Source organism: Drosophila pseudoobscura, chromosome 3 (genome assembly GCF_009870125.1).
Source record: "Drosophila pseudoobscura strain MV-25-SWS-2005 chromosome 3, UCI_Dpse_MV25, whole genome shotgun sequence".
Taxonomy (NCBI): domain Eukaryota; kingdom Metazoa; phylum Arthropoda; class Insecta; order Diptera; family Drosophilidae; genus Drosophila; species Drosophila pseudoobscura.
In genome coordinates, this window is record NC_046680.1 from 18540390 (window position 1) to 18562867 (window position 22478).

The 22478-nt window shown below is 44.3% G+C and overlaps 3 protein-coding genes and 1 long non-coding RNA gene across 8 annotated transcripts; 2 read left to right on the plus strand and 2 right to left on the minus strand.

The window, feature by feature from the left end:
* Window positions 1–78: 78 nt before the first annotated feature.
* Window positions 79–2911, minus strand: Nmda1 (N-methyl-D-aspartate receptor-associated protein). 4 transcript variants are annotated; one of them, XM_004444364.3, is made up of 5 exons: window positions 2784–2911; window positions 2228–2276; window positions 1324–1634; window positions 1010–1258; window positions 584–943 (listed from the first exon to the last, which is right to left on the minus strand). In XM_004444364.3, exons 2-5 carry the CDS (start codon window positions 2232–2234, stop codon window positions 584–586), a joined length of 927 nt encoding a protein of 308 aa, XP_004444421.1. In that variant the 5' UTR covers window positions 2235–2276; window positions 2784–2911. The 4 variants fall into 4 exon arrangements, with proteins under 4 accessions (XP_033234937.1, XP_004444421.1, XP_001361641.2 ...); XM_001361604.4 differs by lacking the exon at window positions 2228–2276 and adding an exon at window positions 2076–2167 and having other exon boundaries at window positions 2784–2905; XM_004444363.3 differs by lacking the exon at window positions 2228–2276 and adding an exon at window positions 2076–2170 and having other exon boundaries at window positions 2784–2900.
* A 249-nt stretch (window positions 2912–3160) lies between these two features.
* On the plus strand, window positions 3161–5570 carry AspRS (aspartyl-tRNA synthetase). 2 transcript variants are annotated; one of them, XM_015185000.2, is made up of 5 exons: window positions 3161–3291; window positions 3676–3776; window positions 3857–4182; window positions 4246–5267; window positions 5341–5570. In XM_015185000.2, the coding sequence occupies exons 2-5, from the start codon at window positions 3696–3698 to the stop codon at window positions 5502–5504; spliced, it is 1593 nt and encodes a 530-aa protein (XP_015040486.1). In that variant the 5' UTR covers window positions 3161–3291; window positions 3676–3695; the 3' UTR covers window positions 5505–5570. The 2 variants fall into 2 exon arrangements, with proteins under 2 accessions (XP_015040486.1, XP_001361642.2); XM_001361605.5 differs by having other exon boundaries at window positions 3223–3444.
* LOC117183777 (uncharacterized) lies at window positions 5508–7194 on the minus strand. The gene is made up of 2 exons (XR_004468943.1): window positions 6835–7194; window positions 5508–6547 (listed from the first exon to the last, which is right to left on the minus strand). It is a non-coding gene; the product is annotated as an uncharacterized lncRNA (long non-coding RNA).
* Window positions 7195–7367: 173 nt separating this feature from the next.
* Window positions 7368–21350, plus strand: vg (transcription factor vestigial). The gene is made up of 8 exons (XM_001361606.4): window positions 7368–8136; window positions 9764–10716; window positions 13635–14118; window positions 14767–15102; window positions 19964–20055; window positions 20255–20454; window positions 20531–20592; window positions 20669–21350. Exons 2-8 carry the CDS (start codon window positions 10621–10623, stop codon window positions 20716–20718), a joined length of 1320 nt encoding a protein of 439 aa, XP_001361643.2. The 5' UTR covers window positions 7368–8136; window positions 9764–10620; the 3' UTR covers window positions 20719–21350.
* The last annotated feature ends 1128 nt before the right edge of the window (window positions 21351–22478 follow it).

A 22478-nucleotide genomic window follows, 5' to 3' on the forward strand; every position in this document is an offset into this window, starting at 1 on the left:
TCGCTGCGGAGTTTACATCGTTCGGTATTAGATTTACAAATATAGTTCGGGATTCCGTAGTTTTTACAAAGTTAAACGTATTTAACAATTGCAAGCCGTGTTGCATATAATATAGTATATATGTATATGTATGCATGTATATACGTGACTATTTATTGTTTTTATGTGAATGGCATATCAATTTGGTATTTTTAATTATCCTCGCAACTGCATTTATATAATACTCCGAAGAGGCTGAGGGGGAATTCTTGACATTCAAAATCATGTCGGAAACCAGCTTAAATACGAATTACATAACAAAAAGCAAATTAAAATGTTAATTTTGTATTCACTTCACCTTAAAACACATATTACCAACTACATATAAGGAAACTGGCCAAACACAACAGGGAAAGATATAGATTTATAGTAGATATTTGAGTAATCTTTAAGTTGAATATAGCCGCCGTTTCGTTTCTCAGTGTCAGAACTGGTTAGAGGCGAATGAGATTAGACGACAACAATATGTAAGCCGGTTAAAGCTGGAGCCGGTTAAAATGTAAAGAATATTTGGAAATAAATCGATTGTCTACGCGCGGGATCCTTAGTCGCGCGATGCTCCAATTATAGTGAGAATGTACATGAAGATGTTGATGATGTCCAAATAGAGATTCAGGGCTGCGAAGATATACTCCTCGGGACTGATGGAGTACTTGTGATCGCCGCCCATCATCAGCTGCGTATCGTAGATTAGGTAGACGGAGAACAGAAGCGCTCCGAACGAGGCGTAGACCAGCGTGATGATTTTGCCCTTCATGAACATGGCCACAATGCCAAAGATCAAGAATACCACCATGCAGGCAATCAGAATGCCGCCCATCATCGTGAAGTCGTATTTGGTTTGCATTGCAAAGAGCGTGAGTGCTAGACAAACAGCCGCCGTTATACCCACCGCCAAGAGAACCTGAAATCAAAGTACCGATTAGCAGGCTGCTGGTATGTGAAAGCGTTAGTTTCAATGAGCACAAACCTCGTTGGGGGCATAGCGAGTGGCCGTTACTCCCATTAAGAACGACTGAGCTATTGTAAATAATCCCAAGAAGATGAAATTTGTCGGTGTCTGGCGGCGTACGCTATCGCAACAGGCCATACACAGCATAGTGACCAGCATTACGCCAAGAGCCACCCAGAAGAGCCACATGTTCTTGGCAGCGAAGTCTTTTGTTCCCTGGTGAAAGACGAACAAGGCAACTGCTCCGAAAGTAACCAACAGTTGGCCCTAAAAGAACAACAAATTGAGAATTTACATAAACTTAAATGAAACTGCTATTGCACCCCACTTACCATTAGAATCAAATAAACTTTGCGTATGAATCCGCGACGGATGCTCTGGTCGTCGAAGGAAAAGTTCTTGGGCTGACTCTCTGGATCATCGTAGGCTCCGTAGCCCCCTGCTGCAGGTGGTGGCTGAATGAATCCCGGTTGCGGAGCATAGCCACCTGGTGGGGGTCCTTGTCCATAGGGTTGGCCATACGGTCCCTGTGGATAAGGTTGAGCTCCTCCTTGGGCATAGGGCGGATAGCCGCCTTGCGGAGGTCCGCCACCGTAGCCTCCTTGCGGTGGATAGCCACCGTAATTGTATTGCTGATTTGGATCTGTTGAGTACATTTCAACTTAGCTTTCTTTTCGTTCACAACTTTCAAACTTTTCTTCTAGAGCATTCCACAAGGCCAGGTCCAAAAGATGGAAAAAACCTCGCATTCGCTACCCAGAACTGAGAAATCGGAATGATTCGCTTTGGAGGGGCTGCACAAAGTATTTACCGAAAAAATGAGAGAACAGTGATAACAAGCATCCAACAACTCTCTAGAGTAAACACATTCAACCATGATAAGGGAGTACAAATATAACTTCTTAATGGAAAGACGGCATTACAATGATTCAACTTTTTATGGGTAGTTCTGGAAAAACTGCACCATAGAAGCAGGTTTGATGAAATCCTCCAAAGAGACAAGGAGACGGGTTACAAAAACAGAAGCATGCAATAACCCAAAAAAGCAATAAATTTAGATAAAAAATTTGCAATTAAAATAGACCTTGGTACTGGGGATATTGAGGGACACTTTGCCACGACATTGCACTGTGGGTTCTGCTCTCGGCCTTTCTCTCTAAAGATCTCTAATAGATGCTGCTGTGAAGTAGACCCAAGAAACTTTCGATTAGTCAAGCCTTGCCCCTTGGCACTCACCTTGCATTGTTGAGGTCGCTGAGTAGCACTAAGTTCGATGAGAATTTACCTGCAAGCAGAGATGGAATGGAAAGTGATAACATAAAATAGGTGCTGATACAACGCAGCCACTTTGTTCGTTCGGCTAATTAAATTAGCAGCAATGAAATGTAGTACAGTAATGGGAAAAAGTTCCGCTCTTTTTGAAACCCCCATCCTGTGGCATGCAATTATTAATTAATTTCGGCTCTTCCTGGTCGCTTTATGGATTTGTTGTGGCAGAAGTGACGTGTACGCTATGTGAGCGTGGGAGTGCTCTTGAAAGGCAATGCCGTTTATTAATTTACCTACACACTGTTTTCTAGTCGTAGCTTTTAAATTGGTGCAGCTGGAGTCTACACACATCAATAATACATACTCGAGCGGTTTGTTTGTATCCGCCAGAAAAACGGTGACTCACTCAGCCACAGATCCACAAATATACCGGAGGGAACACCACAAGGAGCATGAATTGCAATTACTTGCCACAAGCCAAGCCCCAAGAACTGATTTAAGCACTTTAAGATAATTTATTTACCTCTGGATTGTTTACAAAACTGCTTTAACCAAGTAAACTTTTTTTTTGTTTTTATGGATTATTCACGAAATTATCCTAGAGATGTGCTAGGCGAGCTATCGAATATCGACTTATCGATTAGGGTGGAAAAACGTATAATATTAAAGGTGGCGCAAATTCTGATAAAACGACTGTTCCACTACACTTTCAATTAAGGAAGGCAGTAAGAAAACATAAAAAACTTGATGGGAAAAGAAAGAAAGCTAAATATCGGACGACCACCGAAAACTTTTTTATATGGTTTTATGTAATAGATATCTGTAAAATATGACGTCAGTATAAACTGAATCGGCTTGCGACACCTTGCAAATGCATAGAAACTATCGATAGTCGGAAAAAAGCACTAAAATATACCAGCAATGCAGTTTGGTATATTTTAGTGAATTTTTTGGCCGACTCGCATGCTGCAATCGTCCACGACGCTCGTGTAATCTTTTCGTTTCTGTATTAAAAGGGCGAGAATTTTCTGGTAGGTCTTAACTATGTGAACAATCAATAAGTGACGGTGAATCATACCGAGTGCAGCCATTGTCCCAGCGAAGACAAGCGTTTACGTTTAGGTTATGTGCGTGCCGTGCCGCTTGTAACAAAGGGCCCATCTCCAGACATATGGAAAGCGGAGGTGGGGATCGGGTTGCTGACCTGCATTGAGAAAGAGCCGGAAGCCCCTTTCATTTAATTCGCAAATGGGACATCTCATCCGCTAGGTTCTATTTATAAAGATAGTGACGCAACTCGTCGCTCCCCCCCGCTGCTTTTGCCATTCCACCAGTCGCCTGTTGCTTATCAGAATCTATGCGGTTTACGAGTTTGTTTGTGGCATTGTATTGAACGATAAAGTTTTATTTTACAGCCATTTGTGTGCATTCCAACATGGTCGAAGACAAGGAGAACGTGGCAAATGGGGAGCAGGTCTCCAAGAAGGGAGCCAAGAAGCTGGCCAAGGCAGCCAAGGTAATTTTGTGATTCTGGGGACGTGGCGTGAGTGTTTGGCGTTGATAACAGCTCTGATGCTTGTACCTTTATCTCCACAGAAAGCCGAGCAGAAGGCGGAGACGGCAACAGCTATTGCCGCTAACAATGCAGCTGGCGACAGCGCCGAAGACAGCGCCTTGGGCCGCTACGGCCTCTCTGAGATGATTCAATCGAAGGACAAACGCAGTGAGCGTAACTTCGTGGCTGTGCACGAGCTGAGCAGCCACTTGGAAAAGGGATTGCTCTGGGTACGAGGACGCGTCCATACTTCGCGGTCCAAGGGCAAACAGTGCTTCCTTATCCTGCGCCAGCAGAGCAGTACAGTGCAGTGCATACTGGCTGTGGGCGATATCATTTCCAAGCAGATGGTGAAGTTCGCGGGAAAGTATGTCCTATAAAATAGCTCGAGGATGATCACTAATTTCTAATCCCAATCATCTTCTTGCAGTATTCCCAAGGAGAGCATCATCGATATCCAGGCCAAGCCCGTCTCAGTGCCCAACAAGATCGAATCTTGCACGGAGCAAACACTGGAGCTGTGTGTCGAACAAATATTTGTAATTTCCCAGGCCAAGGCTCAGCTGCCTTTGCAAATTGAGGATGCCTCGCGTCCAGAGAACGCCGATGATGACGGTCTCAACATCCGCGTCAATCAGGACACCAGACTGGATAATCGTGTCCTGGATCTGAGAACGCCGGCTAATCAGGCTATATTCCGCCTGGAGGCTGGTGTCTGCCGCCTGTTCCGTGATATTCTCACCGAGCAGGGCTTCACCGAGATCCACACGCCGAAAATCATTTCGGCAGCCAGTGAAGGAGGAGCCAATGTGTTCACCGTCAGCTATTTCAAGGATTCTGCCTATCTCGCCCAGTCGCCACAGCTTTACAAGCAAATGGCAATTGCCGCCGACTTTGACAAGGTGTACACCGTGGGGGCCGTGTTCCGTGCGGAGGACTCGAACACGCACAGGCATCTGACAGAGTTTGTAGGTCTTGATCTGGAGATGGCCTTCAAGTACCACTACCACGAGGTGCTCCACACAATTGGAAACACGTTCACGGCGATTTTCAAGGGATTGCGCGACAATTACAGCCGTGAGATCGAGTCAGTGGGACAGCAGTACAAGGTGGACGCCTTTAAGTTCTTGGAGCCACCACTGATACTGCAGTTCTCCGAGGGTGTGGCTATGTTGCGCGAGGCTGGCGTGGAGACGGGCGATGAGGAGGATTTGTCGACGCCAAATGAGAAGCTACTGGGTCGTCTTGTCAAGGCCAAGTACGACACTGACTTCTACATCTTGGACAAGTTCCCCCTGGCGATACGCCCCTTCTACACGATGCCCGATCCCAGCAACTCTACTTACTCCAACTCCTACGACATGTTCATGCGAGGCGAGGAGATCCTGTCAGGGGCACAACGTATACACGATCCGGAGTACTTAATCGAGCGTGCCAAGCACCATGGTATCGGTTAGTATCTCTGAATGAAGCTGCTCCCTATCTGCTCCTGTTGAAAACCAATTCTTCATCTTTCTTGTTTCAGATACCACCAAAATTGCGGCATACATCGAGTCCTTCCGCTATGGCTGCCCCCCGCACGCCGGCGGTGGCATTGGCATGGAGCGAGTGGTCATGCTGTACTTGGGCTTGGATAACATTCGCAAGACCTCCATGTTCCCACGCGATCCCAAGCGGCTAACGCCTTAAACACATCACCACACCCTGATACTCTATCGATTTGAATTAAATTCGAAAAAGCATTGTTTTAATTTCCCTGTGACTTTCCAATCTTCCTCCAGTTATTTTTATTTAATCGCTGATCCCATATTCCCGCTTACCTATGTGACCAGCCTCTTTTTCATCGCCAAGACTAGCATGCTGCAGAGTTGTTAAACAACGCGAACACTGCAAGAGAAGACTGCCTAGAGTCAGATTTAATTGGATGATTCGTAAGGAAATAAATCTGTACGCGTGTCTTTGTACTTCATTCACTGAAAATTAAATGTTTTTGGTTTTTTCTAACAAGAATTTCGATTGGACAAGCATTGAATATTCATTCGTACGTATTGTTCAGTTGAGAAACCGAGAAACTCTACGTAGGGCTTATGCTGATCCATAGAATTGAATAGTTTCGGCAGCCAGGATTACTATTCTGAATAGTACAAAGGAGAATTCAGAACGACTACATTTTCCATAGAAGGACTATCCATCAGATCTAACGCTACACAACGAAAGTTTTCCCAAACATGAATCAATCAAACATCCAAGACACTTCCCAAATTTATTTAAGTAACACTTCATGGGCGATGCCTCTCCTGGTAGAATCATCCTGCTTACTGTTATAAAATACCGAAAACACCTTATATTTTAATTTGATTTCAATCCAATCCGATACGGGCAGTTTTTCGTTTACGGGAGTTGGCAGAAAATTTTTCCTAAAATGTCTTCATCTGTCCATATCAGATCCTTTACAGACATCATGATTTAAACGAATTAATTGGATTAAATTTAAAATGAATGTCACTCCTAACCCCTTGAGGAAGTTTTGAAGAAAACGTTTTAAGAAAAAACAGAAATTCATGATTAATTTTCCAATAAGGCTTTCCAATATAACCCATAGAGAAGGAGCCTCTCATAGTGGTAAACTTCAAACTTCCACAAAAGAACAAAATCGTGTGAATCTTAAATGAATGATTAGATACATACATATGCACATACATAACTCCCAGGAAAGGACGAGTCTTGGCAATCTGAAACGAAATAATGCCGGCCTTTGAAGGATTTCACTGTATTAAAGCAAGATTTTGAGTACAACTTCTACGAGTACCTAGAAGTATCTAAAACACCAATTAAAGAGTAGCCGAACATCTCAAGGCTCTCAGGACTTAACGTCTGCACCTTGTCAGCCACAAACCATCGCCACAATAAATTGTATTCATTTGGAATCAGATTATTATCAATACGTACACGTCACGCTGCGAGCTGTGGGGCATGGGGCACTGCGAGAACACTGTTGACACAGTTGGCGCATACTTACGCTGGGGAACAAAAGGACGAATGCGAATTCCTTTCAATCTGGTGTGTGCGGCCTGCCTTCCTGATATCGGGAAACGGACTTTAAAATCAAACATGGTCGAGTCCATAGAGCAGAAGAAACACGCAGACATTTACGATATACTACTTAATGTATGTATGTATGTACACATATATGTATGTATACACACCCCTGCATACGATTGACCGTGGCGTTGCGGAGGAGTTTCCGTCTACTTCAAGACACAATTGAGACGCACTCCATTTTATTTTCACACCGATGCGGGTATCTTTAGCTCAGACACCAAACATGCAGCAGCGGCGGCAGCAGCAACAACGGCAACAACAGTAATAACCCTCAACACAATCAAATGGGCGGGGCCTCCGTGAATAGCTGAATGGCGCACAGCGGTTGTCCCGCTCGCGCACACACCAATCTCGCATGCTACGAGCGAGAGAGCACTCTCTCCAAATGCCATTTTGTTTTCGACCTTCTCTTCCGGCGCAGCAGCTGGCAACACTGCTACAGCGCGCGCTCCTCAAGCCAGTTTGTTTTGTATCTTCCGATTGAGCGGCAGCGGAGCTCGTGCCTCGTGATTCCTCCGATTCCACCGATTCCTCGGATTCTCCGATTCTCATCTGCTGCCCGCGTCCGTCGTTTCGTTGCCCCGACGTTTATTCCGACGTGAAAATTAACAAGAAATAAACCCGAAACGGAATCCCAGTGAGCGATTGCGGCAAGTGCAGTTCATTTTTCAGTGCAATTAAAATAGAGATTTCTCCGGATCCGTCAAGCTCAACGGATGCGGCTCGTAATGCCAAAGTCAAGCGTCAAACTAATGTATTGCCACTAGTGCCAGTGTTCCCGCTGCCGTCGCCGTCGCCTTCATTGTCGTCGCCTGCGCCAAGAATTTATGGAATTTGGCATTTTGTGAATTTAGCGAAAATATTTTCATTGAGTGCCCCCAGCAAATGTTTTGTGTGTTATGTCGTCTCTCGGCTAGAAATAAAATTCACAAAAAGTATCGCGAAAATCTCAAATATTCACGTGCAAATTCTCAGCGCGTATAATTTTAATTACTATTCAAATTAACGGCAACAACAAAATGGAAAACGACCCCATAAAAGCATCAGTTTTAATCTACCCCACAATATAAAAGAAAGCCATGTCAGATTTGTGAAATTGTTGAATTTTTTACATATTCCAAAAGTGCACAACACATGATATATATCATAAAACAAATACTGTAAATCTTGCGGTATTAAAAACCTGGAAAATCTTTGTGGATTATACGACTTTCCATTGGTAAGTCTGTCAGCAATTCTCTACGGAGGCAGGGGGTATCTGTTGCTAGTTTAATTGGAAACCAATTGCAAATGTATACCCTTCATTTATTATTTAATTCCATTCCAATCGGAATCACGTAACTGAATCACTACTATACTATATAAAAAATGTCGTGTTTTGTACTCTGATTCAAATCCCGTCGGACGGATTTAGCTGCCTCTTCACAAATATCCCTCTTTAATTGTGTGCCCTCAGAAGAGACATACACTTTAGTCGGATGAATAATGGATTGAACATATGGTTTTTAGTATATCTAATTAATTATCAGCCGACGGGAAAAGTCTTTGTAGCGACTCAAGAAAAATTAGAGCAAAAATTATGAAGAGCACACTTTTATGACTACTCCCAAATACTGCTTTTTATAGAATAGGAATTGTACTGTTAAGGATAAGGAAATTACACCTTTATATTAGACATAGTAGATAAAATCCACTTCAGGGTTTGAGTAGTGAGTCAGACTCCTGAACACATTCAGGGATTCCCGTCGTATCCTTTTTGAACAACAGAGTAAAGTCTTTATTGTGTTTAGTAGTAAAGAGCTGTTTCTGGGCCAATATACGCTGTCAGAGGATATGCTTTTATAGCAATAATACATACATTAATAGATAAATAAAGGGCTAAAATTGTTGAATTCATAAGTTCTCGGAAACAGGATTCCATAAAAGTCGTATAGTATAGTTGAACAATAGACAAATATCTATATGTCCCCTCTTAAATCCAGTCTTCAGACACACACACAAAGCACAAAAGCGAGTAGTTTCAGTGCACTGAATTTTACTATGCAATCATGCAAATCCTGAAGATGTGAAGAGGGGAGCCCTCTTAAGCCCTCTACCTTAAACCAGCGCCCTACACTGTGCTTAAATTTCCATTGACGATTGAGAATTCTAAGAAAAGATTTAAAGTCCAGTCGTAGAACATACCGTATGCTGAAAGTGTTCTTTTAAATTTGTTAGTAGACAAGAATTGAGTTAAGTTAATATAAACGTATTGCATACTACGCTCTTAAAATATTTGCATTGTTAACATGTAACATTTCCATGTTTTTTACGTGGCCAGACTATGAGTGATTAGAAAATAATGAGTCAAAAAGAATATTTACTTACCGTCTGGAGTTATAAGATCTATCTCAAAGCTAGTTTTTACTATTTCAAATGGCCGTAGTTTATTTTAAAATATACGAAACCCTTTAATTTGAATTCCATTCATCTTGTGTCCATAGGTACTTATGTTGTTTTATTTCGTTTGTGTATAATTAGGAATTAGGAATTCTTCATGATTTTAAAGGTGTCAATTTGGCACCAAAGTCCTTGGTCATGCCTTATCCCATTCTGAAATAATTATATTCATTAATATTTCTATGAAAATGTTAATATAGGGTTCAGGAATTTATGATATGCATTACTGCATGCATTACTTCAACGCCCATTGTGGAATGCTGCAGTACAATGGTTAATATTTAAGTATATAACGGACCCTCCCAGAAAGCTTTACATAAAATTAAAAACTTTACATTAATGCAGACTTTTACGTTGGGCACAATTAAACAAATTGTTAACGCATTTTCCCTCTTTTTCCCCCCCAGCATGCGATGGTTCAACGGAAACGCGGATGAGAGAGAAAACTGGAGTTCCAACGCCGAAGGGAATGACAAGGAATGGCGTGGAGTGGTGTGGCCGTGTAAAATAGAAAACAAACGCAGTAGCAATCAACAATCAGCAGTCCACAATCCATCCACAATCCACAATGTGGAAATGATAATTGCAATTGCCTGGCGGAGCAAACAAAGCAAAAAGCAGTGAAGACGAGGGGCGTAAGGAAAGCCAAGATAGAAAATACTCACGAACGGGAATTGCAAATTCAAAGAAAAAGAAGTTTGTGAACAAAAGAAATGAAATAGCAATAGAAAAAGAAAGAGAAGAAAAAGAGGCAAACAGGAGCTGTGGCGGAAAAGCAAAAAAATAACAAAAGTTTAAACAAAAAAGACGAAAAGCAATTAAAGCTCTGGATACAAACGCGATGGTGTTTTACAATATGTAAATATAATTAGCCGAGCGGAGTTTTCATTCCTGGAATTTCGCCAGCCAACAACAAGACACGCCACCACCGGGCAGCTTTGAGTCGTTGTCGAGAGCAGAGCCGGTTTTATAATTACTCCAAGCTAGCTTTTCTCTCTCTCTCTCTCTCTCTCTCTCTCCGTGACTCTATCTCTGTGTCTTGACGAGCTTAACGGAAGCTCAAGCCGGGCCCAGAGGCCTAGGCGCAGATTCCGATTACGAGACGAATTCGATTCTGATCCGATTCCGATTCCGGTTCCCGTTGCGACCCTGACAATTGGTGATTCCAAATCAATTTCCACTCGAATCGGTACAAAAACTGTGATAACTCTGTGTATTGGTGTATTGTGAGTGACTCGACGCAGTTGCAATTGCGGTTGCGACAATGGCAGTGTCCTGCCCCGAAGTTATGTACGGTGCCTACTATCCATATCTGTATGGGCGCGCTGGACCAAGTCGTTCATTCTATCAGTATGAGAGGGTGAGTATTTTCAAATAACATAATAAATAAACATAGACAAATTGAACATAACTGAACAGGTTGTACAATGCATAGTTACAGTCGGTAGATTTTATCTTATGAATGCATTCTCTAGTATTCTCTTTGCTTGCTTAAGAAACCAAGCCTAAGAAGTGTCTTTTATAGCTAAAGACTTTCCAAAGTTGTATTCTAGCTAATTATGGAAATATATATGTAATTTAAACAATTCTGAAAAGTATTTACCAATCTACTCTTATACTCTTTGAGTATCGGCTATCAAAAGAGATGGGCCATATTTTGGCCACACAAGTACCCCCTTCAAAGCTGATTCGACCTGATTGATCTTCACCCAATCAACGGAACTGCTTCGCGACTTCAATCAATTTGTTTCGGCCTGCTCGAACTGCATAATTAGAGGCTTCTAACAAATCATAAGAATTCACGCAGAACGCAAATCGATTTGGGACACCCGAAACAATAAAAATCCAACAGGCAGAAACGAGTAAAAGAAAGAGAAACATTTCATGGAATTCCATCGGTCAATGTGGGCTTTGTTCGTTCGTATTATTTTTTGCTAACATTGATTTCGAAGATTTCGCTGTGATTTCTGTGACAAGTACAGAAAAGTTCTCACGATGCCAGAAAGGGCTCCCTCAGAGCCGGAGCGGAGTCTGGGGCCAGGCGATTCGGGCCGACCCGAGCCCCGGGCTGGGCTATTGGTCAGTGTCTGGCCGGACTCGGACTCCGACTTTGCTCTGGCTGCTGTCGCTGGTTCACAAAGAAATTCTTGTGTCGCAAGTTCCAATTATACAAGGCCGCGGCACCAAATCGAAATTGGCCTTTTATGTAAGTAACCGATACGACACGATTCTGATTCTATGCTTTTGCATGCCCATAAAGAGTTGCCCATAAGAGATAAACCCGGGCCCTCGAGCTGGATTTGTGTGCCAGGGTCTGGGTCTTGGTCTGGGTCTGTGTTCGGGACTGGGCTCTGGTCTTCTGCAGCCAATCGCAGATTGAGTCAGCAGCTTCAAGCTGAGCTGGATGACCGGTTTATTTGGCTGTGGGCTACCTCCAGGCCCAGCCGGACAACGCACAATTTTGTCCTCCCGTCGACACTTTGTTCCCCACTCCCCCTTCGACTCCTTGGGGCAGCTAAAACAAACAAAAACCTTGGCGATCTCGTTCCCGTTCTGTTAATTTATTGTGTGTATCGCCATTAGTTCTTGCCGATCGCTTTTGGGCACCATCCCCATGCTCTTGCCCAGCTCCACAAGCATCCCGATCCTGGGGCCTTTTGTCAACCGACACAGCTGCGATCAGATAACGAGAGGAGACCCAAGGAACCCCGAAAAATTTGAAAACAAAAAGTCAACCTCGCTGGTTCGTCTCTGTTCTGTGCCGTAGGGTCTGGGCCACGGGCTCTCTTTTGGTGATTTATGCCGTGTGATCGGTGGGTTGACCGCTCAGCATAATCGAAATATCGTTGCACCTAATAACAGACGGTCATTGCAGCACATACAGATACGCACTCTGTATCTGTATCTCTCGCAGGCATTGTTCTGCCTCGCCTCGGGGGCTACTGCACTTGGGGCATCCTCGTCTGCCCCACTTGGGCAATTTGGCCAGGCAGGCAGGCCGCTCCTGCTGCCGTCGTGTCGTCGCTGATAGTGTTGGGCGATAAGGCGGAACGCATTGATTATGTGCTTAAGCCAGGTGACAGATCCAGATACACGATCTGAGGGGCATATTTGCTGTGTATCAAGTGTTTCCCTCCATCGTTGCGCGTCGGGATGTCTCAATTCAAATTGTATCTATTTCCAAGCCACCAAAAAGTATCTTCGGGCTTCTTAGCCTTCTGGTGAGTCAGCGCTTTCATCTAATTAAGTTGAAAACTTTCCAATACAGCAAGTCGTAGCTCTGGCCCCTCTCCAAGACACCAGACACTGCGATACACCCACTCCAACCCACGCCCTTGGCTGCTGCACATAAATCAATGCCTCCGCTGGCTGTCAATGCCCCCGATGCACTCTTCCAAATGGTTCGTGCCTGGTTAACCCATTATTAACCCTTAGACGCAATAATAATTGGCATGTGCCCCGCCACTAGAGTGTAGTGCGACTGGGGCCAGGAGGGTCTTCTCGCTTGGATTGTAGTTCACAGTTAAATTTAGAAACATTTTCGGCGGCAAATGTTGCATGAAGCAAGGGCACCGATATAACCAAGGGGTTATATCGGCCACTTATGAGGAGGGGTGCCAGTGCCCCTAATGGGCTCATTAGACAGGGACGGCGACAGCCAAAGGTGCTGCTCGTAAATCGTTCGGAGCGCCGCATTATGTTTGACACTCCGCTAAGCTGGAAGATTGCGGCGTGATTATCGCCTTAGCCGTGACTCCACTCGGCCAACCCAGCCCCCCTCTTCCGGGGCTGTGGTGCAACCTTGGATGACTCCGTGATAATATGCGCCGTACGGTCGTAAATTTAATGGCCTCACTCGCATTTTCCATCAACATAAATTTCCGTATTGTGTCATTTTCAATTTGCTGCATCGCGTCTCATAACTCATTACTTGCCACCTCTGGTCGACGATAGAGGTTGGGGCAGTCAACGGGGAGGCACCCCACCCTTTGACGCTAGAAATATAGGTACATACAATACATGAAATTTGAGAACATTAGGAGTTTAGGGGCTTAAACTTAGGGACATTAGGACTGTCCTTTGTTTAAATGATGTTCTGCTCGAAAGATCTCTATTTTTGTTGTACTATAGAATATACAGCGTGTACTTAATTCAATTAAACATAGTTATAGATACTTAAGAAATGCCGAATTCTTATATTTCTTCTTATATCTTCTATGAAAAATACGTATAAAGCCCACTAACATCTCTCTCTTTCTCCCTATATTATGCTTGCAGTTCAATCAGGATTTGTACTCCTCGTCGGGCGTTAATTTGGCCGCCTCATCGAGTGCCTCTGGCAGCTCCCACTCCCCCTGTAGTCCCATTCTTCCGCCCTCGGTGAGCGCCAATGCCGCCGCAGCGGCGGTTGCGGCGGCGGCGCACAATAGTGCGGCAGCGGCAGTTGCCGTGGCAGCGAATCAGGTCGGCACCTCCGGGTTGCAGCTGGGCGGAGGAGTCGGTGGTCCCGCCGGTGGATTGCTGGGTAGTAATGTGCCCGGGAGCAGTAGTGTTGGCAGCGTCGGGCTGGGCATGAGTCCTGGCCTGAGTGGAGCCGCCGGACACTCGCTGCACAGTCGGACGCACACGCATCCGCATCCGCACCCGCAGACGCACACGCATTCGCATCCGCACACGCAATCACACCCGCACCCGCATACGCATACGCATACGCATCAAACCAAAGAAGAGGATCTCAACGTGCCACGCAGCGAAGCTGAAGGTGAGTAAGCTCGCAATCTATGTATTTACGAGTATGTATGCGAATGCGCTACATCCTATTTGAGTGGATGATTCATTGATATTTAAAAGTATTTGAATGGCACTCGACGCAGCTAAATGGGAAATTAAAAAAAAATTCTATCGGAGAACTAATGAATCGAATCGATAGAGTAGAGACACGCATTGTTTCTCTCTCTCTCTGTCGATCTCTGTCTGTGGCTTGTTTACATTAGTATCTGGCTGAAATTGCCGGTATAGTCCAGATAACAGTATTCATAATTCTTATAAGATCGTTGAAAAAACTGATCTAGTAGCCCCAGTAGCACAAAACTTTCTTCTATTACGCTGGAATTTCAAAAATTTCATTTGATGTTGGTACTTTAGTGGAGGCCTGCAAGCCAATATCTAGATGTCGATATATGTATATATCATGGCAGTAGTTTTTGGCAACGTCACTCATAGAAAGAGAGAGAGAAAGCACCAGTGGATACCATTTCACACTCGCGCTAATTACTTTACAAATTCTTTGAATTGCGGACGGGCACTCGCATTCCAAACCAGTTAACATTCAATAAATGATATCAAATTTTATAAACCCCCTTGATTATCCGTACTGATTGTGAAATATTTCTCCGATTTCGCTTTTCAGCACGTTTGGTGGGCTCCCAACAGCACCAGCATCACAACGAATCATCCTGCTCCTCCGGCCCGGACTCGCCCCGCCACGTGCACGCGCACAGCCACTCGCTGCACGGCGGCGGTGCGCCAGTGGGTGCATCATCGGCGGGCGGAACGGCCACAGGCGCCATACCCAAGGAACTGCCGACCCTGGATGCCCCACAGCCGGTCGGCGGCAATAGCCAGGGGCAAGCTCAGTATCTGTCGGCCACCTGCGTTGTATTCACCAACTACTCGGGCGACACGGCCAGCGTGGTCGACGAGCATTTCTCCCGCGCCCTCAACTACAACAACAAGGACACTAAAGGTAGGAGAACGAAGCATCAAGCATCTCTCCCAGCTCTCACTCCTCCATCTCCGGCCTCAGTGGGGGGAGCCTGTAGCTCTGATCAAAAGACCCGCTCGTGTCATGTACTTGTCTCGGCTGTCAGTTTGCGTGTTTGCCCCGATTTGCCGCATGTGAGCGGCGGCCGTGCCTCACTTGCTCCCCCAATGGGGGCACTCGTGTATAATTAGGTGAAAAACAGAGCAGCCGCAGAAAAAATGGAAAAAGTTCAGCTAAGTTATTAAAATGTTCGCGGGAAATTTACGGCGGGCAAATTATGCCACTGTAATGTGGGAGGTAGGGCGAAATGAGAGGCGAGAGATTTAATCAGCCCACACAAGTGCTCTCGCTAATGTCAACTAACTGCGCTTTGCTCTCATCATCTACCATAATTGTTCTACCGTATAACAAGCGTTGAGTGAAATTTTATTAAAAAATATTCAATTATTCTCGACAGCAGTACAAATAGAGAGAGAGAATTATAAATTCCAAATGTGATAGCTTCGGTAGAGTCGAGGCTTTCTCTATTGCGGTTTGGTCTCATATAATAAACTATCATACGGTTGGTGGTCTACCGTATAACAAGTTCTGAGTGATGCCCAAGCATAATGGGGGTATAACCATGATGAAATTATATATTATATCCACATACATTTTTAAAGTACGAGTAATATTGTGTTAAACAGCTGGAGTATACAAAATAAAGTAGGTAGGTAAACTCACTTAAAGCTTGTTATACGATAGACCTCAAACCGTATAATAGTTTATTAGATGAGAGCAAAACGCACTTGGAATGGCCTGTCATCACTTGAAAGTACATATGACAAGTGCTAAAACCCAAGTTGATGAGGGCCTGGAAGACCTCTGACGAGTGTTGGTACACATTTGAATATTTCATTGAAATGTAAAAGATACGCATATAAAAGGGTTTAAATAGTAGGTGAACTTGGTACAGGTGTGCTCCCTCTAATTGAAACCACTGTTATTCGCTCTCAATGTGTGCTGCTGTTAAGTGTCCTACGGTATAACAACTTTGATTTATGTTTCGGCGGGCTTGACCATTTATCGATACATTCCACAGCACGCCTGAGGGATTTGCTTGAGTGAGTGAAATTCATATTGAATTTGATTAAAAACTCATACGGTCTTCCCATTTCCATCCATCTTTTTCCTGCGAAAGCTATTTTAAATATTTGAATTTATGCTGGCATACGCATAGTCGCATAAAAGCAAAACATAAACACTTTAAGAATCCACTCACTCTTCTCCACTCCTCTCCCCTCCTTGGGATGTCTGTGAATGTGAGTGCTACCCGAACAGGCGCACAATAAAGCATATAAATCAAGTTGCCACTTGCCACTCGCTTGTTCTTTCGATTTCAAAATTAATTACCTCCTTTAATGAAGATAAACGTTTCGTTTGTTCATGCCTGTCTGTTTTGCCTGTCCGTCTATCTTATAAATACGATGCATATACATATACTACAAGTACATACATACATATGTCCCCTCTCTGACTTACGTATACTTTTTGCCTGTCGGCTTGTTTTTAATATGTGCTGCTATTTCCCTTTAATGCGATTTCCTTGAGACAGATGTCAGTGGCAAGGCGAAGTTCCATTATGATCGTCTTCCTTTTGAAATTCAATGTACATGTACTCGTATCTATATCTTCTGGGCAAATACATTTCCACTGCTCAATCAATCAATTATCTTCTCATTTGAATGCCGAGCAGGTGTCGGCAGTCCCTATGCTAATGTTTCGTACGTGTTCCACCCACTTAACAGTATTTCTACATCTCTTTACCGTTTCTCCATCCCCCCGATTCGAGCAGTTTGCGGTGTATTCCTTCGCCCACCGCGAATTGCTCTTAAACCTGGCATTTTATTGACTTTCTGTGGCTGCCATTCCAACCCACCGCCTCTCCAACTTCCACTTTGATTGTGCAAATTTCAGCTCCCATTCAATTACCGTTCGGTTTGCGATAATTGGACAATTTCTTGTGCTCATTCGGCTGCTAATTGACGGTAAATGAGTTTTCTTCCCTTCTAAATTCATATCAAATTCAGAGACACACCAGCGACTATTTGTCTAATAAGATTTTAGTGTTTAAATGCTGAAATATACAATTTATATTTAAATTCTACAGAACCAGTGAATTATTTCAATGCCAATTTGTTTTCGTGAGTTTAGATGAATCCCAACGATATTCAATTTGACAGATCGGCAGATAATATATCTACACATATTCAGCTGTGATTCAACAAAATAAACGCAAAAAAAACCTTTCAGAGGTACAGTCGGGGTTTTTAAATCTATATTAATTTGTTTGCTTTTTGTAGATCTATGTATAATTTTAATTTGAAGATCTATAGCTCGAAACCGAGTTGCACTGCAGCTTTAGCTCTAATCGATATCGTTAGTCGCTGGTCCGTGGATTACCGTTATGCAGGGTGATCCATAAATTCTTCCCGTAACAGGGTGCTCTTGTCATTTGCATACGCGTTGTCTGTGCTTCTGCACTGCACAGTGGCACACATTGCCGATTATAGACGGTCCCTTAAATAAAATTCAAGTTGTTAAATATACATATAAAAACAATGTTGTTTACTTTTGCGCTGATTTCACATTTGCCTTTTGTTTTCATTTGGCGTCCTCTTTGGTAGTAGTGCTCTCTGTCGAGTCGAGGCTGCTGAATGGTATTTAAAGTTCATTTTGGTCATTTGTCTATTTGAGCACACACGCACACCGATGCCCATTTGCATTTGTACTTTTGAAACTATTCAGCATTTTATATAGATTTTTTATCGCAATGTGCTGCTGCTATATATACACAGATATGTATATGTATCTGGTTGGAATGTGCTATGAAATGTCGCCGGAATGCGATGCGGTCGATGCTGCTGCTGCTGCTGCTGGTGCTGCTGCTGTCGGTGCTGCGGTTCGTCTGGCGGTGGCAATGCCGAATGCCGCATAGATTCCTCATTACGATTTAAAAATGCATTTCAATTAACTGCTCCGCACACACCACACCCTGCCACACGGCACACGGACGGGTGCTAAAGAGAGACAGAGATGAGGAGAGATAGTGATAGTGAGACTGAGACTGAGACTGAGTGGCACGCTTGCACTTTTCTCTGCCTCTCTCTGGTTTTCGTTTTCGTATCGCTTTTCAAAAACACTCGATTCATCTGCTCCCTTTCGGGGCTGTTTTGTGCTTGGGCTGCTACGAGGAGTATTTAATTAGATGCCTCAAGAATTCGATTTAAAATTCCTTGGCACCCGCTGCAGCAGGAGAACCACAACCAGAAAAAGACCCAGAAGCAGCCGCAGATACAAAACAGATACAGAAACCGAAACCGATACAGAAACAGAAACAGCAAGAGAGGCCCAAAGACCGTGCTGGGGTCGCACAGCTATTTCCACTTGGTTGTCTTCTAGGACAATCTTTTCCTTTCCTTCCATCTGTCTAGCCGTCTCTGTCTGTTCATCGTTGGCGATCGGTCCTTATCGGGCCATAAATTGCTGGCCATGTCGCTGGTGACTTCATTAGGATAAAGGTGAAAGGTGAGAGAGTCAGCGAGGTAGCCGGGCAGCAAGGCAGCGGCTTTCGCTTTTGAAGATGAAAGTGAAATGCTAACGGCGAGTGGAGAGCCAGCCAAGATTCACCAAAACTGAGACTGAGACTAAGACCGAGGCAACAGCAGATACGAGTATAGCTGAAATATCTTTAGCAGTTTGCTTGTTTGCACATTAATGGGAATTCCTCGGTTTCAGCTGAGCGAGTGAGTGAATGGCAACAGCGCTGTGGGACTGATGACGACTTCTGGCAAGGGAGCCAGTCGCAATCGGAGGCAGGAGCTGAGGCACGCGGCATCCAGCCGCATCATCAGCATGCATGGCACACTCACAGACGTGCCGGCCAGAGTTGTCGACTCGCGACGGCATCGAAGCACAAACATTACACATCCACATCCACATCCTTCAGTGCAGCCAGCCTCCACTCCACTCGATTCCGCCTCCAGTTGTTGTATATTTTTCTCTCGAATTGAGTTTGGAATGTTGTCAACGCAAATGCGCCTATGCAAGTTTTTGGTATCAGGCTCCCTCGGATTCTCTTCAATTGCAGTCCTTGCCGGCTCCGTTCCCCTCCTGGGTAGCTATTTTGGGCCTGTGGCCTGGGACCAGAGGGAGCTCCATTACACATAATGGAGATGTCTTTCTTCTGCCTGTCCCTGGCTGCTGTTGCTGCTGCGGCTGAGGCTGCTGGCGTCGTGCGATTTCATAAACGCGTAGATTTACAACCATTTAATACAAGTGATGATCCTGAACAACAACGCGACAACGACAACGAGCGACAACCGAAAACATTCCGCTCAGTTATTTGCAACAAGCCGTGGCGCCGTCGTCGAGGCGAGGAAGCTGGCAACCAATCCCGAATCCCCTCATGACTTGCCTTGGGCCTGGGATGCTGCCACTTCTTTTGTCGCACTTTGCCAGTTAATCATTCCGGCAAGTGAATGGAAATTGCCCCAAGAGGACTTGAAGCTACTTGAAAGTCGAGTAGAAACGGGTTTAAGATATTTGATTCTTTCAAATTGCACTGAAAGGACGGGGTGATAGAGGACTAGAGGGATATCCTAGAAGCTATGCCCCCTATAGAAAGATCTCTTGTAGGACTCTTCTACCACTTCTAGTTTGAACAGGTTGAATATACACATCTTATTGTTTTCAAAACTGGTTTCCAAATCATATGATATGTTAAATAAGAACTTTGGTAGAAAGTTAGACAAAAAATAGCTACAACTATAAATATTTGTGTTACTCGTTTCGTGTCTTACAGAAAGCCAGAGCCCCATGTCGACTCGCAACTTCCCACCATCGTTCTGGAACAGCAATTACGTGCACCCCATACCCGCGCCCACACATCCTCAGGTAAGCTCCCGAACAATGCGCTAGAATTGCGAAGGAGGCCCAGGCCCAGGTCCAGGCCGAAACCGATTAACTGCAATACGTGATGCAATTACAACTTCAAGGGCTCCAGGCCGAAACCGAGGCCGAAGTCGCAGCTTTGTCTCTAAATAAGTTGTAATTCGATCTCCATTTCCCATCTCCCCTTATTTCCCTGCCATAGGTGACCGACTTGTATGGCTCGGCGACGGACACTGGCTATGCCACAGATCCATGGGTGCCGCACGCAGCGGCGGCCCACTACGGTTCCTATGCCCATGCGGCGCATGCGCACGCAGCCCACGCACACGCCTACCACCACAATATGGCCCAATACGGTAGCCTGCTCAGGCTGCCCCAGCAGTACGCGAGCCACGGTTCAAGGTGCGACCCCTAATCGATGCGGCTGTTGCAACTGCGACTAACATTCTGTCTTGATCTTCCTCCCAACTCTTTGCAGACTCCACCACGACCAGCCGACGGCCCATGCTCTCGAGTACTCCAGCTATCCCACAATGGCAGGTGAGTGGATCGAAATAGGACGCGCCTCGACCAAGTTTAGTAATCCCCTTTACGCTCTGCTCTATTTTCCCAACAGGTCTGGAGGCTCAAGTGCAGGAGACGTCGAAGGATCTTTACTGGTTCTAGGTGGACCGAAGAAGGTGGACTAGCAAATGTATAAACTCCGATCGAAAGAATCCAGCTCTCTCTCTCATCTTAAGGATTGGGAGGTGGAGGCCCCTCAAAAATAGCCAGACTTTCAGTCGGGCTTTGGAACCGCTTCTTAAGCAGCCTGCAGTCTGTGTTTCTGTGTGAGCAAAACAATACAAAGGGATATCGAAATTTAATTTAAATTTACCATAATGTTTAACGTTTAAATATAATTCGTACATTTTACACACAAATTGTAAACAATTTTTCGCGCATTAAGCATAGGGTTTTCAGAGTAATTTGGTTTTGTAAGTTTAGCATCCCATATCAGCAAGTTAGAACATACATACCTATACATATACATATACAAATACATATATATAATGCATATACACTCTATACATAAATAAATATACAAATACATATATGTACGTATAAAAATACACGGGTGCATTGCTACTGTACTCGAAGCCTGCGTTGATAACATTTAATAATCGACATTTCTTGTATAGTTAACGTGAACTTTAACATAACTTTAAAGCCACAAAACAAAGTTAGAGTTTATTTTGTTTAAAACTTCAATTTTTGCAATTTCCACAAATTAGGCTAACGAAATTCAAATGGAAAACAACAAAAGAACAAAGCAAAAAAATGCAATAAAATGAGATAATAAAATAAAAGAAATCAAACAAAATTTGAATACAATCATAGAATAAAGTTTGTTTCAATTGTTGAATCCCCTGGCTATCGTTTATTTAATTAATGGGGGGGTAAGTATCGGTCGCAGTCGGAGTTATCGGACTTATCGATCCATCAGGAAATGAAGAGGCAGAAATATTAGTCATTTATTCTTAAGGCTGATAGTCATAGGTTTCTTTCAGTCAATAGAATAATTGGAAGTCAGTATAATCCACATCAATACAATAAGATGCCGCTGCCATAGGGATCCCACCCAGGCATCTCAAATCTGCTGGCTAATGATTTCATACTGATTAACCAACGAATTCAAATCAGATAAGAATCATAAAAGAAGAACACTAATTTCATAATCGTCGAATGTGAATGCTTTCCACGCCATTTAGCCAGGCGCCTTATTAATCTCGGGCTATTTATCATCCGAACAGAAGGAGAGGAAAGGCCCCCGCCGAACCCAAACCGAAACAAACAAATATACAACGAATATCCCAAAGGAATCTTGCATAATTAATGAAAGCACAAATCTGAGATAGTGGCCAAGTGGTGGCACAAGTCATAAATAAGCGTCGACTCCGGCTGCAACTGCAACCGTGACTGGGAACGGTGACTGCTCTCGCCCCAACCGGATGGACAGGATTGTGGGCTGTCTTCTTTCTTCTCCTTTTCGCTATTACGAGTAGATGTACAATGAAAGTTGAAAGGGGCGCGGGGGAGACGACATATTATTGACTTTCAATGACTGATCGCACAGTTGGCCAACGCTCACACAGTCACCACACCGCACCGCACCGCCCTGCATCGCCCTGCACCGCCCTGCACCGCACCTAACTCATTCACTCACTCGATGAACCATGAACAGTTGGTCCAGTCGAAAGCAAACGGATCCCCGATCCTGCTCATGAATTAAAGAAATAAAACAAACGCGCGACATGCTCCCGCTCCATACTTTTTTTACCCACTGTCGCGGGGCCCGCTCCTCTGTGGCTCTGCTGTGTACGCAACAAATTTATTACTGATCGATGAACCACCAACTTGTGGTGGCTGCATTGGCTGGGCAGATC

Coding starts and splice junctions, on each gene's coding strand:
- vg (XM_001361606.4), top strand. CDS start 10,621: ATGGCAGTGTCCTGCCCCGAAGTTATGTACGGTGCCTACTATCCATAT. Junction 20,455..20,530: donor TACGCGAGCCACGGTTCAAG/GTGCGACCCCTA, acceptor AACTCTTTGCAG/ACTCCACCACGACCAGCCGA. Junction 20,593..20,668: donor CAGCTATCCCACAATGGCAG/GTGAGTGGATCG, acceptor TTTTCCCAACAG/GTCTGGAGGCTCAAGTGCAG.
- AspRS (XM_001361605.5), top strand. Junction 3,777..3,856: donor AGCTGGCCAAGGCAGCCAAG/GTAATTTTGTGA, acceptor TTATCTCCACAG/AAAGCCGAGCAGAAGGCGGA. Junction 4,183..4,245: donor ATGGTGAAGTTCGCGGGAAA/GTATGTCCTATA, acceptor ATCTTCTTGCAG/TATTCCCAAGGAGAGCATCA.
- Nmda1 (XM_033379046.1), bottom strand. CDS start 2,115: ATGTCGTGGCAAAGTGTCCCTCAATATCCCCAGTACCAAG. Junction 1,635..2,075: donor TCAATATCCCCAGTACCAAG/GTCTATTTTAAT, acceptor TGTACTCAACAG/ATCCAAATCAGCAATACAAT. Junction 1,259..1,323: donor AAGTTTATTTGATTCTAATG/GTAAGTGGGGTG, acceptor TTGTTCTTTTAG/GGCCAACTGTTGGTTACTTT.